The sequence below is a fragment of the Vanessa cardui genome, chromosome 17 (assembly GCF_905220365.1).
Source record: "Vanessa cardui chromosome 17, ilVanCard2.1, whole genome shotgun sequence".
Lineage (NCBI taxonomy): Eukaryota > Metazoa > Arthropoda > Insecta > Lepidoptera > Nymphalidae > Vanessa > Vanessa cardui.
Window position 1 is genome coordinate 1,472,975 of NC_061139.1, and position 17,578 is coordinate 1,490,552.

The window sequence follows — 17,578 nt, forward strand, 5'->3', positions numbered from 1 at the left end:
CAATCAAATGAGCAATACCTGTTAAATTTACATTGAAACCACAATCAATATGCGTTTTGTTTTGAAATTGAAATTAAATAGAACATCTGTTAAATGTCACGTTACAGAGTAATAAAAAACAGACAAATTATAGACAGAAAGTAAAACAAATATGAAGATATATATAATAAAACAATTTTAAGAATGCTACCTTAAATTGTTGCTGTAATTTCTCTTGGTAATTATTACTTTTGAAATAGAAACAGAGATTTTAGTAGTTTAGTAGCAGCGTGACCTATTCGAACATTTTTTAAAAATAACTCTTGATAGTGGTTCAAGATTTAGTTTAATTTAAATAAATATTTAGGACATATACATATATGAAGATATAAAACTAGTTGAATTTGCCTGAATGTTAATAATTCTTAATTGACTAAATTGTTTTTAAAATAATTGAAAACAGAATGAGAGGGTGCAGGCCATCTTTCCAACATCTAGTAACATTATTTTGATACTAATTTTCGTCTGCGGATTTGCTTTGCTATAGCAAAATATAAAAAGTAGCCTACGTCCTTCTTTAGTATTCAAGCTCGCTTCATATCTAATACTGAGCTTGTGTTCATATATACGTAATATTCATCGTAGTTTAGGCTTGTAAAAATAACATACACAGTTTATTTATAATCCATAATATTAGTAAGTATTGATTATCAATAATTAAATATATTAATTAATATCTTGGTGGTAGGGCTTTGTGCAAGCCCGTCTGGGTAGGTACCACCCTTTTATCAGTTATTCTACCGCCAAATAACAGCACTCAGTATTCTTGTGTTCCGGTTTAAAGGGTGAGTGAGCCAGTGTAACTACAGGCACAAGGGACATAACATCTTAGTTCCCAAGGTTGATGGCACACACTATTTCCCAAAGTTGGTGGTACATTGGTTATGAAAGAAATGGGAAAAATACATACGACGCTAAGAAGCCACCATTTACAATCAGGTGGCCCATTTGTCGGCCAATACCGAAGCCATAAAAAAGTCCATCATAATAAAATTTGCAAAAACTGTCACATGTTATACGTCAAATAATAAATTCTTAAAATAATCTGTCAACACACAATACATGTTGTACCTAAGATAATGGTCAATTTTGTAGGATATATCTTATGCAGAACCTCCACAGTAACAAACGATCCTTTGTTAGAACTCACACCGTTCTGATGTATTGCTAGAATATCAAAGACTATATATACGTCAGCGTTGCATTCTCCCCTCGATGCTCTTTATTATTCATGAATTACAAATCTATAAAAAATATACTATAGACTGTTTTTATAATAAAATTAGTTGCAGCAGCGAAAAGTCATTCAAGATGAATAGAATTTATTATATTTTCGGCAGGATAAATAAAAAAATATTACTTATACTAAAAATAAAGTAAAAGCAAAGTAAAGTAATAGCCTGTAAATTTCCCACTGCTACGATAAGGCCTCCTCTTCCATTAAGGAGAGGGTTTGGAACATATTCCACCGCGTTGTTCCAATGCGGGTTGGTGGAATGCACATGTGGCAGAATTTCGATGAAACTAGAAACATGAAGGTTTCGTCACGATGTTTTCCTTCACCGCTGAGCGTGAGATGAATTATAAACACAAATTAAGCACTATATATATATATATATATATTATATATATATATATATATATATATATATATATATATATATATATATATATATATATATATACATATATATATAGTGTATATATATATAGTGCTTGCCTGGGTTTGAAACCGCAATCGGTTAAAATGCACGCGTTCATCGGCCATCTCAGCACTTTTTTTTTTTTTTTTTTTTTTCTTTATTTTATTTAGGGACTTTTATACTAATGTACATGCCAGCCCCATCGTAACATAATTACATTAATTCTAATATATATCTAATCTATAAATAAACTAATCAAATGTGACTTATGAATTTGAACAATGCTATAGACTCTTTAGATGTTGGTCTGGCAAGAATATCAACAAACATTCCAATGTCAAATTTATTCAAATTCATAAGTCTCATAATTGCTTCTCTTCCAGATTGAAATCGTACACATTCACTTAATATGTGTTGTACATCTTCAACAGTTTTGCAAATATCACAGTTGGGGGAGATAGAAACTTTCATCATAAATTTAAATTTATTTAAAGGCATGTGTCCGGACCTCAATCTGTGAGCAGTGACAATTAGTCTTCTAGATATTTTACTGTTAATGAACCAGGGTATATGTGGAGGTTCACTTTGTATTGTCTTGTACCATATTCCCTTTTCTAATGATATTTCGTTAAAATATTCTTTCCATAAATATCGACACTTGTTTTTATAGTAGGTAAAAAACTCAAAAAAATCAGGTTTGAAAATAATTTGCTCTCCTTCTGAAATACCCCTTTTAGCAATCTTGTCAACCTCCTCATTACCCGCTAATCCAACATGCGATGGAATCCATTGCAATTTCACTTCAATTTTTTTCCGACGTATCTGAATTATCTTAGAAAGTATAACATAAGCTATCGATGTACCTCTGCAACCAGAGGCGCATCGAGCTATATGTTGTAACGCACTCTTACTGTCTGAACAAATAAGAATCTTTCCTTGTGATAAACTGATAACATACGATAATGCTTCTGAAATTGCAATGAGTTCCAGCGTCATAATAGACACACTGGTGTTTATTTTAAAACAGTTATTTACATGGTCTTTATTTTGAGGATCGTAAAAGGCTGCACCACAGCCACCATTAACATTTTTAGAACCATCTGTGAATAAAGTATACCACCCATAATATTTATCATTAAATTCCTTGAGAACATTAAATTTAAGGGACGTAGGGTCATACGTTTTCTTAGCCTCCTTTACACAGTTTAAGTTAATATCTATAACATTCTGAATATCAATATTTGTTATCCAGGTTTCTAATTTAAACATCTCCAATGGATATGACGAGGAAATATCATGTGCATTGATTTCAGATTTAATTGTAGCAAGTAATGGCTTCTTTTTATTTAACCAATATCGATTTTGAAAACTTAATGTTAAATCATCTAGAATTACATTTGTTGCACTATTTTCCCGAGAACTCGATTTTAAGCAATATTTATAAGCTAGAAACTTCCTTCTGATATGCAAAGATGGTATGCCGATCTCACTTTCCATCACATGGATCGGCGTAGTTTTGATAAATCCGCCAATTATTCTTAACGACTGATTTTGTATTTTACAAAGTTTGTAAAGGTGTGTATTTGCGCTATTGTCAAAGAGAAATGATCCATAATCCAATCTACTTCTTATCATCGCCAAATATATTTTACGTAAATGATTTGGGTGAAGACCCCAAGATGACCCAGCCAAAACTCGTAATAAATTTTGAATACGTTGCGTTTTTTCAATTATTTCTTTTATATGTTTATTCCAACGAAGAGATTTATCTAACCACATACCTAGCTATTTATATGAGTCTACACCACTAATAAGCATATTATTAATATTTAAATTAATAGTTGTTCTTTGATATCCTTTGCTAAAAATGCAGTATTTAGACTTAGTTTCAGATATTTTAAGACCTAATTCTTCAAGAAATATAACAAAAACATCTAAGACTCGTTGAATTTCACAGACGCTTTCAAACAAACTTTTATGTGATGAAAACAAAACAAAATCGTCTGCATATTGACAGATAGAAACATTATTATTGGCACTATGACATAAATTAAATGTTGCAATATTAAATAATAGTGGTGATAAAGGGTCGCCTTGGGCTAATCCTCTACGTGCAATTCTACTCATATTAGGGAGATTTCCAAGTTCATTTTTAACCTGTAAATGTCTCTCTGTTAAAAAGTTCCATAGGTATAAGCAAATTTTTCGCCCGACTTTTAAATCATCAAGAATATTTATTAATTTATCTATCAAAATATTATTATATGCGTTTTCAATATCTAAATAACATACCAGAGTAGGAACCCTTTTTGAAAAATTTAATTGTATTTTAGAAACTAATTGTACAAGGCAGTCTAATGATGACTGTCCTCTTCTAAATCCTGTAGTGTATGTCGATAAAATGTTATTTTTCTCTATATACCACTCTAAACGCTTAGCAATCATACTATGAAATATTTTACAAAGACATGAAATTAATGAGATAGGTCGAAACTTCACTGGTAAATCTGATTCAATATTTGCCTTAGGAATAGCTACTATATTTATATTTCGCCATTGTTTCGGAACTATTCCTGTTTTGAATATACAGTTGTACATCTTTAGAATGTACAACTTCGCGCACGTGGGTAAATTCCAAATCATTGAATATGTGATACCATCGCCGCCCGGGGCCGAATCTTTACTTTTTATACAACTTTTAATCTCCGATAAATTAAAACTACTATCTAATAATAAATTTGTAAATTTAACTTCTGGTGCCGATGGAATCACATAATCAGGAGCAAGATCGCATAGTAGTTCACTTTTTTGTTCATCGGAAGCCTGTACTTTCTTGGTTTTAAAACCCTTCATCCACCTCATTCGACACCACATATCTGAAGAAGAAGTTGATTCATCCACGCTATCGCAATAACCACGCCAGTCACATACACTAGCCTTTGAAATAGCATACTTTGCTATTCGGGTTTGATTTTGTAGGATATTTAAATTACTTGGTATAGGATTTTTCCTAAAAAAACTTAATGCTAATCTACGCTTAGCAACAAGATGTGACAAAGATGAGTCCCAATAAGATCTTGGAACAAAATTTTTGACTGGATTAAGTGGTAATGTAATCATCGGAATACTTACATTTGCTGCTTTATAAATTAAATCAAGCAAATTGTCGTATAGAGTCTGTGGATCTTCGCAGTCCTCAAGATATGGAATATGATTTTTAATAAACTCAACATACTTTGGCCAATTTGCTCGCTTAATATTGCGCTTTTTAGTGAATTTTATAGTATCACGGTAATTAATACGCATTTTAATACATAGATGATCACTACCCAAATTTTCGTTAAGCACCATCCAATCAATTTTGACTGCAATATCAGAAGACGCAAATGAAATGTCAGGTGAGCTCTTTTGAAGATGATTATTTACTAATTTGATTCTTGTATATTCTAGACTATTAAGCGATATAAAACCCCATTCTAAGGCAGCGTCATAAATTTGTGTACCTCGATTATCTGTTTTTTGTGACCAACTAACGTGATGAGCATTGAAATCACCACATATTATCGAATTATTCTTAAATGTCGAAAACACAGTATCCCATTCGGATGGTTCTGTACGAATTGATGACGGGCAATACAGGGATATTATATATTTAACATCTTTACAATTTAGAATTTTTAGGCATACCGTTTCTATACCAACATTATGGAGATTTAGCTGACACTCTTGAACCAATATCGACTTATGAATAATGATGGCTACACCACCATAGGAATCTATTCTGTCACTTCGAAATATGTTGTAACTATAAACATTCAAAAAGTAATTCTTTTCAAGCCAAGTTTCCGAAATCAATGCTACATGAATTTTTTCCTGCATTAACAACAATTCAAATTCTTTTATTTTATGTTTTAAACTCTGTGCATTCCACTGTAATATATTTAACACACAGTCTTTCTCTTGACTATCCATTTTTAAACATTGGTAGAAGTACGGAGCAGAAGTTACTATCTTTAAAAAATGTACATACATATCTCATAAATTCCTCAAATATAAGAGTTAGAAATAGTTTAATCTTAACTTCAAGGTTTGAATCGCAATCATAAATATTTTTTATTTTTTGAACAAACCTCATAAAAGTGTTTAATCTGTCTCTTTCTTTTGAAGTATTTTTCTTTTGGTTAAATTTTTCTTCTCTTCCATCATCGCAAAAAGTGTTACTATCGGAATTATCTATCGAATTCTGAATATATTGACGTGCCTTTGTGGTTTTACGTTTTCGTTTACTCTTCTTATGTTCTGCTGCATTGCTCTGATTATTTGTACTTTCTTTTTCTTGATGCTCTTCTTCTTCTGTCGATTCTTTGTTTTCTGCATTAACTATACTGGAAGCTATCAAAACATCTCTGTAAGATTTTTCAGTTCCTTGATTTTTCACAACAGATTGTTGGCTAGGTAAGTTTGTTTGTGTCTGTTCTCTACGGATTTCTTCTGACTTCTCTTTGCTAAGATATGTCGCCAAGGCTTTTCCATATGTACAATTTAAATCACGCATTATGGTTCTAATCATCTTTTCTTTTATAAATACTGGACAAGATCTATTTAGAGCCATGTGTTGTCCTTTACAATTGATACATTTATAACTTGTTGTCTCACAGTTTGAATGATTTTCTCCACATTTAGGACAAATTATTTTTCTAGATGGACAGTATCGAACAATATGTCCATACTTCCAACACCCAGAACACTGCGTTACTGGAAACATGTAAGGGTCGACTTTAAATCTGCACCCATAACCATTCACATAATCAGGCAAAGTTGACCCTTTGAAACATATTCGGATGGTCTCACTGTTTATCCATTTTCCTGAATAATTCATGCGTTTCAGTCTTCGAATTGATACAATTTCAAATTCGCTTACTAAATTGTCTTTAATTTCTTCTTCTTCAACATCTAAATCAATATTTCTGATAATTCCATAGGACAAATTCAACTCATTAGTAAATTGACATCTTAATCCAAGATCCATAAACTTTTTGCAATCTATTAACTTTTTTGCGCTATTTTTATCTTCAAAATGTATTAGTATCTTAAACGGACTTTTACATTGTATATTAGTAATATTAACGATATTTTCTGCTCGCAAAAGTTTAGCCATTTTAAATTGTTTCGGCAACATTTCTTTACCTGTTACACAAACCACTATCTTATCTTCAAATTGCGTCAAAATTTCATTTCCACACTCATCTGGACCAGGACTATTTTGTTTTTTTGAAAAACTTCTTGCTATTCGCTTTCGCCCAACCGTAATAAATTCATCGTCTTCTCCTGTGTCTTCTGAATTAGGCCGCATCCTCTTTTCACAAATTCTTTTTTCATTTTCCATAATAGTTTCAGCCTCCTCTTGTCGTGTCACATCTCTATGCTGATTCTCTAAAATATCATCGTCTTCCATAATATCACTTCCACTAGAATCACAAAACGCGTTATTACTAACGTTCGTGTTCATCTTAACATTATATTTATGTGGGTAGTTGTGAAAAATGTCCGATGTGTTAATAAATAGCCGTCTCGAACACAAGCGTGCGCTCGAATTAACGTCGGGCGCGCGAATGATCTCAGCACTTAAAATAAAAAGACTAATTAATTACCGGTTCTTCTCCGTAGAATCCACTTTTGAAATACGCTTCTATGGGGCTACCTTAATAAAGAATATTTTGATTGAATTTATAAAAGACGATTCACAAAGAATTCACTAAATTTGCAACAAACAGATCCAGCACACAATCCTTAAAAGTTAACATACGAATTAAGTAACAGTTTTGACATAATAAACACTGCCAAACTGATATTAAGCTTGACAACAAGTGTAATGACATGAAATGTAATATTACATAAAAATTACTTTCGTTTTAAGGTGCATTTTTACTTGAACTAAAACCAGGTTAAATCAACCCTAAACTTGAGGCAGTCTTCCGAAAATATCAGAAACAATGGCCGTTCTAGATCCCGAGTATTACTTCGAAAAAGTGCAAGAAAATATTTACAATGCACTCGACAAAGTAAAATTAAAAATTCTGAATAAAAAGTATTTCGTAATTATTACAAATTTAATAAATAAGCACAGGTTATCTACATCGATGAATTACTAACGAATCGATATTATTTCTGGCAACATTCATAAATAATAATCAATCAGATTCAAATTAAATCTATAGAATATCGTATATTTTTAATATCCTCAATATTTTAGATTATATGTAGTTATTTGATTTATTTTAATTCGGCATCATTGTAATTGTTTGGTACGCAAAAATATATTGCTACAGTAAGAAATATAACAACACTGCTGGGCTAAGGCCTTCTCTCCCTTTTAGGAACATATTAAACCATAATTTTCCAATGCGGTGGAATACAGATTTGGTAGATTTTGAGCACGAGATGAATTATAAACACAAATGAAGCACATGAATATTCAGCGGTGCTTGCCTGGCTTTGAACATGAAATCATCGGTTAAGATGCACAAGTTTTAACCACTAGACCATCTCATATGCTCAAGAAATATTAACCATACCGTATATAGTGGAGGCCACACTAACCTTCATAAAGACCTAACTAAAAGTGGTCAACATCACAAATATATCAATCATTTTTTTACATTGGCAAAACGTCATCGTCTTTGAGAGCTGTTGATGCTATATCCCTTTCTGGTTCAGAATTTCAAGACGAAACATCACTATTATTGGTATTGTGTTTGATGGCAGAATATATACTGAGTAGGTGGTTTAAACCCAAATATTTCTTTTTTGGGTCATGTTTTAGGTACAAAATTACTCGTTACAAAAACTGGTAATGTTTATTGAATAATTCTGATTTTTCGTGTAGCATTTGACCGCTAATCAGATATGCGATATCAGAGATTGCACTGTATCGACCGATAGCTTGTGGGAATTAATGAAGCGTGAATAGTGCTGTTAATCTGCTGTTTTGTTATATTAAAGTCTCAGTTTGATTCTGACGCATGTAACCATTGTCAATCTTCAACAGGTACCCAGTTATTATATGTGGAATTACTTACCAACTAAAATTTTCACCACAAGCTATGCAAGTAATTGAGAAGTTAAAATGGATTTTTTTGTATTGGACAACATCATATACATTACTCTGATCCCAAGGTAAGTAGCTAAAGCACTTGTGTCATGGAAAAACTAACGAATTTTCTACATCACCTCGGCTGGGAATCGAACCCGGGACCTCGGATTGGCATGCCCATGAAAACCAGTATACACAGTACTTAATCACGTAGGTCGTCAATATTAGAAAAAAAAACTAAATCTAGAAAAAACAAGTTGCAATCAGATGCAATGAACGCAGTTAGTTGGTCCGCTTTTAATGAATCTATTACTGTTATATATACAATACGATTGATAATAATAAACAATTACAAAGGTAATAACGACACAGTGTCGATTGCTGTAGTTGTTTTACTAAATTACGACACGTATTCTGTATTCTCGATTAAGCTGTGGGCTTACACGTTGGTATCAATTTCACGCTCAATAAACTTTATATTGTATACGAACTAAACCTAACATGTATACAAATCAAGTGTTAATTGTTCATTAAAATAGATGAATTAATTCAAGTTAATGTATTATTAGTAGTCTGAATGCCTCACTGTTGGGCTTAGAGTACTCCATTTTGTGGCAGAATTGTATTAATATTAGACATTTTCATGTTGAAACACGATGTTTTTCTTTACTACATCACTGATTATTTATGTGGTACCATACAACGAAATACATTTTCAATGATTTTTCAGTAATAAATAATAAGTAATAAAACGGTAGTTTTGAGTACTTATTACGTTTTTTTTTTTTGTTAATTTACATCAAAAAAAATGTAAAATTAAGTCATGTGCTCTAAATGTACATAACTCGTATTAAGCGCACAAATTAATAACCCAATGTGTCAAAGTTTTATTAAATTTGTTGTTTCAAAATTTTCAATTATATTAAAATTTAGTTTTAGAATTATTAACATATTTTATTGTTGTGAATATAATAGTTTAAAGATTACAAATAATATCTCTGATAATTAGTTTTTTGTTTCTCCGATCAAGTGGATCTTTCGGAGCGCTTCGACGATTTGAGAATTTTTCTAATAATCTATTACCTCACATTTGTATATAAATTATTGGAACATACTGTTAAGCATTTTAATTACACTTAAGATACAAAACTATTGTTCGAAAATATACGAAACACTTATGCAATAGCTATATTTTGCCGCTTACTCTACACTTACCTGAGTATGTGAGTAGAACATGGAGAAGTTGGATACTATGACGGGCACAGGGAGTGCTATCGTGAGCACGCCAGCGAGAGCACAGAGTGCTCCAACGAACATGCCCAGATAAGTTTTGGGCGCCATGTCACCATAGCCCACAGTGGTCATCGTGACGATCGCCCACCACAGCCCCAGTGGGATTGACTTGAATTGATTATCCGGATTATCCTGTGAACAAAATATTATTTTCAATCTTTTTAACATAAATATAACCGAGTTTATAAGTAGACAGCTCAAAATAGATAGACTAGCTACGTAGGTAGTACATAGTCGTATATAAATCCGATTGTAAAGAAAAATTGCACATAGAAATCTTATTTTGATAAACTTCTAAAATATTATGAACTGTTTAGTTCAAATACTTTCGCTTGAGAACCAAAAAGGAAGAAAGAAAAAAAGAATTAATTCAAAAAAAGAACAGACTACAATGATTATCATATTTGTGATGAAATCAGAAGATCCGAATTTAACCCTTAAAATTCGACGTTTTAAGAACTAAAATCATATACTTTATTCCTGGATTTTATTTTAAAACATAATCCTTCAAATATATGAGACATTGTATGACAAATAAAATCGCAAATAGACTGGAACGTTGATTGATGGTTTATTCATTTATCATTTGCAATGCAAGAGGTTTAAAATAGTTGAAGTATTTTGATTGAAAAACACGTTGAACGTACTCCAAGAAGTTCTTTATTATTAAGCAGCTCGTAAAACCACAATTGGGCTCAAGATTGAAGCTTAAGGAGCTTGGAAATTATTTTACATTTAATATTCTTTATAAACGGTTTTATTTATGTAAGAAGCGGAGATTTTGTAATTTTTGATAACACTACTTATAATTTCTTGCTTGACGAACGAACGATGAAGCTAACTTAAATTTCAAAACACATATAAGTTGGTTTGAGAAAATAGGTATTAATGCATAAAATAATTTCCTGTAGAGATTTGTTTGTTATTTGAATTGTCTTTCTATTTTTTCAGTGATAGAAAGCTTCATTATTCCTTAGCGGTCTGGAGTATAATATATATTTATAAAAAATCATTTTCTTTAACACACACATACAAAGCTGGAACATATCGCTGGCATAATAAAAAAGTTTCTATACTTTCTATCTGCTGTTATATAACAAAATGACAGTGCACCATTAAGTCACAGCTAATGTCAACAGGGCATAGCTAACAGCTGAGAACGAGAGATATAATCGTATATAGTACTTATTTTTATAGATGTGTGTGTGCGTTAACACGTGTGAACTTCTCTATTGCCTCAATTTAATAGGAATAACACCGGACACCTGATGTCCAGAGAGTGTATAGTGTTAGATAGCTGCAGTACATCATAATGCACACTTATTTGCGGAAACTGAATTTGATGAAATTTGGTATGAAGTAAATTTTAAAGTCTCAGGAAGGATCTGACATGGCCCAGTGGATAAAACGCGTGCATTTTAACCGATCTTTTCGGGTTCAAACCCAGGCAAGCACCACTATATATATGTGCCTATATTGTCTTTATAATTCATCGCCTGCTCGACGGTGCATGAAAATATCGTGAGGAAACCTGCATGTGTCTAATTTCGTTGAAATTCTGTACATGTGGTGGAACAGCGTGGTGGAATATGTTCCAAACCCTCTCCTTAGTGGGAGAGGACACCTTAGCTCAGCAGTGGGAAATTTACGGGCTGTTACTTTACTTTACTATGAAGGGTATAGAAGAAGTTTACGAGAAGTTCTTATTGTATGTGTATACATGCCAACAGACCAAGTTGAGAACCAACCGTTATTTAATCAGTGTTTGGGTGAGTTAAGTGCAATTATACAAGACTGTAGTGTGGAGGTAGCCTATATATTAGGGGATTTTAATGCGCATCCTAATACTCCGTTTGGTAATGAACTTCTTGAATTTTGTAAAGACAATGAGTGGATATGTGCTGACTTAAATAAATTAGATATTAATTCAGATACGTACACATTTCAAAGTGAAGCTCATGGCTGTAAGCGGTGGCTAGATCACTGCATAGTTACTAAATCAGCCTGGCAAAATATAGTTAATATCAGGGTGCTTCATAATGTATACTGGTCTGATCATTTCCCCCTAGAAGTAACTTGTAATTTAGGTATAATTAAAAATAAAATAAAAAAATAAAAATAAAAAAGCCTTTTATTTCTTGCACAGTGCTGCTTTTAGTACAATTTTGGAAAAAAAAGAAAGATTATGACTATTAAGAAAAGAAAGTTAATACTTATTTAATAATATTAGGAAAAATATAGTTAATTATTACTAATTTTTTATAATGTTTAGTTTTTTTTTTATAGCAAGAACCCTCCTCAGGTGAAGGTGAAGGCCTCCTCTAAAGAAGTCCATTTCTCTCGGTCTTGTGCTATTTGCGGCCAGCAGGGGCCAGCAATTTTTATGATATCATCTTCCCATCTCAGACAAGGTCTGCCTCTGAGGCGCTTGCCCTGTGGGCCCTTCCATTTGGTTACCCTGTCGGTCCATCTCTCGTCCGCTAGTCTCGCAACATGCCCTGCCCACTTCCACTTTAGCTTTTTTGCAAAGCATAAAGCATCTTTTGCTTTGGTGATTTGCCTGATTTTTGAGTGGCGAATTTTTTGGAGCTTTTTAATATTCAACATGCTTCGTTCTATTCCGCGTTGGCAGCTAATTATTTTGTTTTTTACGGTCGTACTGTATTTCCAAGTTTGGCACGCGTATGTAAGGCAAGGTAAGAGGCATGAATTCCAGGCTTTTGTTTTTAAATTTATTGGCATGTTACTTTTAAATATTTCTCTTAAGGACCAGTATTTGTTCCAAGTGTTTTGTGTTCTTCGTGCAACCTCTTGTTCATTTTGTTTACTGTCAAAGCCAATTTGTTTCCCAAGGTAGATGTAGTTATCTGTATATTTCAAAGTGTCATTGTCTACTGATACTTTTATATTTGTGCCGTTAGTCATGACCATTGTTTTGGAAAGATTAATTTCCAGACCTACCTCTTTGCTGGCTGCGTTTAGTGAATTGAGCATGGTTTGTAATTGTACGTGAGATTCTGAGAGAAGTACTAAGTCATCAGCGAAGCGTAGATGGTTCAAATATTTGCCTTTTATCTTGAGTCCTATTTTGTCCCAGTTAAGTTTGCTTATTATTGACTCTAGAATCGATATAAATAATTTTGGGGAGAGTGGGTCTCCTTGTTTCACCCCTCTTTTGATGGGAAACGCAGGGCCAGTATCGTCTAGTTTTATTTTTGCTGTGCTTCTCTTGTACGTATTTTTAATAACTTCTATGTATTCGGGTTCAACGCCTTGAGCTTGGAGAGCGGCCCAGATACTGGAGTGCGACACGGTGTCGAAAGCTTTTTTATAATCTACGAAGGCGATGTAGAGCACTCTTTGCATTTCCTTGTACTTTTCTATTAGTAATTCTAGTGTGTGTATGTGGTCAATGGTTGAAAATCTCTTGCGGAAGCCTGCTTGCTCTATTGGTTGTTTTGATTCTAGTGTGACGCTTATTCTTTTATTTATGATGGAAGAAAACAGTTTGTAGATACATGAGAGTAAACTTATAGGTCTGTAATTAGTAATATCCCTCGGATCTCCTTTTTTGTAGATAAGAATAATGTCTGATTCTAGCCATTGCGACGGTATTTCAGCAGTTACTAAGATTTGGTTAAATAAATATGTTAAGGGTGAAGACAGTATCGCACTTGCTGCTTTAATGGATTCATTGGAAATTCCGTCGGGTCCGGTGCTTTTGTCTGTCTTTAGTCTTTTTATCTCTTGTAAGATTTCATTTTCTGATATTTGTATTATGTTTCCGCTCTCTTTGCTGTACGTAGGCTTAGCATAGCTATGGTTTTTGTCATTGGCGCTATAAAGAGTCTTGTAGAAAGTTGTGGCTACCCCTACAATTTCCTTGCGATTATTCACTGTCACGTCCCCTCGGTTTAAACCATATATCCAATGCTTGTATGTTTTTAATTCTTTAAGAGCCTTTTTGGAACTTCCCGCTTTTTTTAAATGTTTTTCAAAAGTCATCGATCTGTATGTTTTATAGTCATGTTTTATGTATTTACTTATCAGTTTGTATAGTGCTGATAGTTCGTTTTTTTCAGCTCGAGTTTTTGACCTAGTATGTTGAAGCTCCTGTCTTCTCCTGATGAGTGTCAGCGTACGTTCAGTTAGGACTCTATGGGTATCTCTTGAAATTATTTTAGGCGATCGTGCATCACGTAAACTTTGAATTATGGCATATTCTAGTTTGTTATAGTAGTCTTGAACTGATGTTTTTCCTTGGCATATAATTATAGCTTGTAGATGAGACAGTAGGCTTTGTTTATAGTTTGATATTTCTGTGTCTGTTTTCAATGACGAGTGTTCCTTGTTTTTATATGCTGTTCGTTTCTTCTTTTGTTTTTTTATTAACAGGGTTGCTCTGATTGGTCTGTGATCCGACGGGTAACTAATGTTTAGGACTTCTATATTTTGGCATGCGTTTGGTGTATTTGTTAATATGTAGTCTATTTCGTTTTTGTGTTCTCCATTTGGAGAGCGCCAGGTCCATCTTTGGTTGGGCTTTTTGGGAAAGAAAGTGTTTAGAATAGATAATTTGTGTTCGAGAGTGAATTCAATGAGCCTTTGGCCTCTGCTGTTCCTTACGCCATAACCGTATCGTTTGGTTATTAGACGTTCGTCTCTTCCAGGTTGACCTATTTTGGCGTTGAAATCCCCTAATATGAAATAATATTTATAAGCTTGAGTTATAGCTTTGTTGACATTTGAGTAGAAAGAGTCAATCTCATCCTCGTTTGCTGCCTCAGTCGGTGCGTATACTTGTATAAGTGACATGAATACTCCTTGAATATCTAAGTTTAGTAATGCGACTCTATCATTTATGCCAACGAAGCTTTCAATCCATTCTCTGCGAGTTTTGTTTATTATAAAACCGACTCCATTTCTGCCTGGTATTAGTCCAGTGTAGCATATAATGAAATTTTCATGTTCTTCTATTTTAGTGCCTTGGCGTCTTATTTCGCACAGACCAATTATGTCGTATTTAATTTCTTGTATTGCTTCGCTCAGTTCTATTAATCGTTCATGAGTGGATAAAGTTCTTACGTTGTAGGTTAATATATAATACTTGTCATTTTGTATTTCTTGAGTTAATGTCGCTTCGTGTGTTTTCGATATTCTTTGAGATTTCTTCTTTAGAGGGTTTTGGTCTTGATCTTCCACGGTGACCAACCGGGTTGGAAGATAAGGTTTAGTTTTTGTAGTTGATTGTTGCATATTTTCTGTTTCTGATTCCGAGGAGGGCGGTGATTGTTAGTAGTTGTTGCTTGTACTGCATTGAGCGCTAGGTATGTTGTTTGTGTTTTTACTGACAAGGAAGTTAAGTAAGCCTGGTTTCACTGTTCCTTCCGACAAACTAGACGTTCTTTTTATTTGGGTGTGGTGTCTGTTTTTCTTTCTAGCCTGTACATTTGTAACTTCGTTGGTATATGTTTCGGGAGATGGTGTCAAAATTCTTTTATTGTTATCTTTGGGTTTGGTTTTAGGTAGTATTACAAGTTTGTCATATTTGATCTTTACTATATTGCCTTTTTCTCGCTCGGTTATAGCCTGCTCTTGTAGCACTTTTCTCTTCTCTAATATTTGCTTGGGATAGTCTTCCATTAGATAGTATGTAGTTTTACTTAGTGCCTCTTTTCTCTGTTTGAATATTTTAATTTTCGTGCCAAGTGTAGTGAATGTAGCGATTATTGGTCTAGATTTTTCCCCTTTTTTGCCGATTCTCTTCACTTCCTGTATATCCCTATGGATTAGATCTAGAGAGAAATATTTATTAACAAAATCTATTATAATATTTTCCAGCATTTGGTATGAATTTTCGGTTTCTTCGATACCGAAGAAGACTATGTTGTTCTTTCTTGCCTGTTTTTCCATGAAGTAAATTCTTTTTTCTTGGTTTTCTAACTTTTGTTTGAGGTCTTCATACTTTTCATCCCAAATTTTAAATTTCTCTTCTAATATGCTATTTATATTTTGTGTTACGGTTTCTGTTACTTTTTCGCCGCTTTGTAGGATGGTGTTCTTTTGTGAGTCGAGTTCGTTCTGGATTTTACGTAATGCAATCATTATATCTTCCATGACTATTAAGTTACTGGTTTTGTTGGTTTGTTTTGAAACTTCTAGCGCCCTCTGGTGGAATGCGCAGAACTAGCCCCCCTTAACACTTTTCGATCACTGACGGTTCAATACATTACTTGACGACGTAATTAGTTGGTTGTTTAAATAGATGGCGTTCGTTTGTAATTATAGTATAGTTTTATTTTATTTATTTAATTTTTTTTTTTTTTTATTATTAATTGCCCAGCAATATATCGTATTTCTCTCTTATCTGTAGTAGAGAATTGAGTATTTAAAAATAAATATGATACTTCTGTGGATTCGGGCGGAATCGATCTCGGTTCTGTTGGTTATTCACAGTTCTTACATACCTTTACACCAAACGAGCTTTAACTTGAGTAATGAAATTTTTCATCAGTATCCGCTCGGTCTTAGTGACTTTGAGGGTAGATTCAATGAGGATGTTTTTTGACCACCTTCAAACTTTTTAATTTTTACTCTTATTTTTACTATTATAATAATAATTTGTTTGATATGATTTATTATTAACTTAACTCTCACTAGTGTTTATTGTTTTAATTTTTTTTTTTTTTATAGTTCACCAATTATAACGATTTTTATGTTTTACTATTGTCAATTTTTATAATGTTTGTCGACACATATAATCACTCCTTTTTTTCACTTTGTCTGAATATTCACTTTGGATAACGTTTCTGCATACGATTCATTTGTAGATATGTCTTTTACACAAAATAACAACCACTATTTCGCACATATATAATTTTAAAAGTTTATTTTTTACGGATCGAGTACTGTAAACTTTGCGTGCAGCGCCCTCTTTAATTTAGGTATAATTAAGGCAAAAATATTTATGAATAAAAGTCTTAGTAGCAAGGTTGTGTGGGGATCTAGGGATTCAAATGAAATCTATAAATATAGTGTATTGTGCAATAATAAGCTAAAGCATATTCAGTTTCCATCCGAATTTCATAATTGTGCTGATAAGATGTGTAAAGATTTACGGCATAGGCATATAATTGATAATTACTACAAATCTATTGTAGATATTTTGTGTAAAGCATCCATTGATAGTCGCAAATCTCGTACATTTAAGTCAATTAAGGTGAAGTGTATGTATGGGTGGAATAAATATGTCAGGGATGCTCATAGACAGGCTAAAGAAGATTTTTATACCTACGTTTTGTATGGTAAACCTAATAATGGACCAATTTTTGATCAAATGTGTAATAGCAGAAAAAACTTTAAGTCTAAATTAAAATATTGTCAAAATAATCAAGAACAGATAAGATTGGATATATTAGCATCGCATCATTCTGAAAAAAGATTTATTAAATTCTGGAAAAGTACAAAAAGTTTAAATGGACGAGAAAACCTGCCTGTGAGTATTGATGGA

General features: G+C 32.9%; 1 protein-coding gene across 1 annotated transcript in view; it reads right to left on the bottom strand.

Annotated features, from left to right (window-relative positions):
* The window catches only part of LOC124536824 (potassium voltage-gated channel protein Shaw-like), a 321,785-nt gene that overhangs the window by 66,399 nt on the left and 237,808 nt on the right, over positions 1 to 17,578 (bottom strand). The window contains exon 7 of the mRNA XM_047113446.1: positions 9,991 to 10,200. Within this exon, the coding sequence (XP_046969402.1) occupies positions 9,991 to 10,200 (210 nt within the window). The remainder of the gene's footprint in view (positions 1 to 9,990; positions 10,201 to 17,578) is intronic.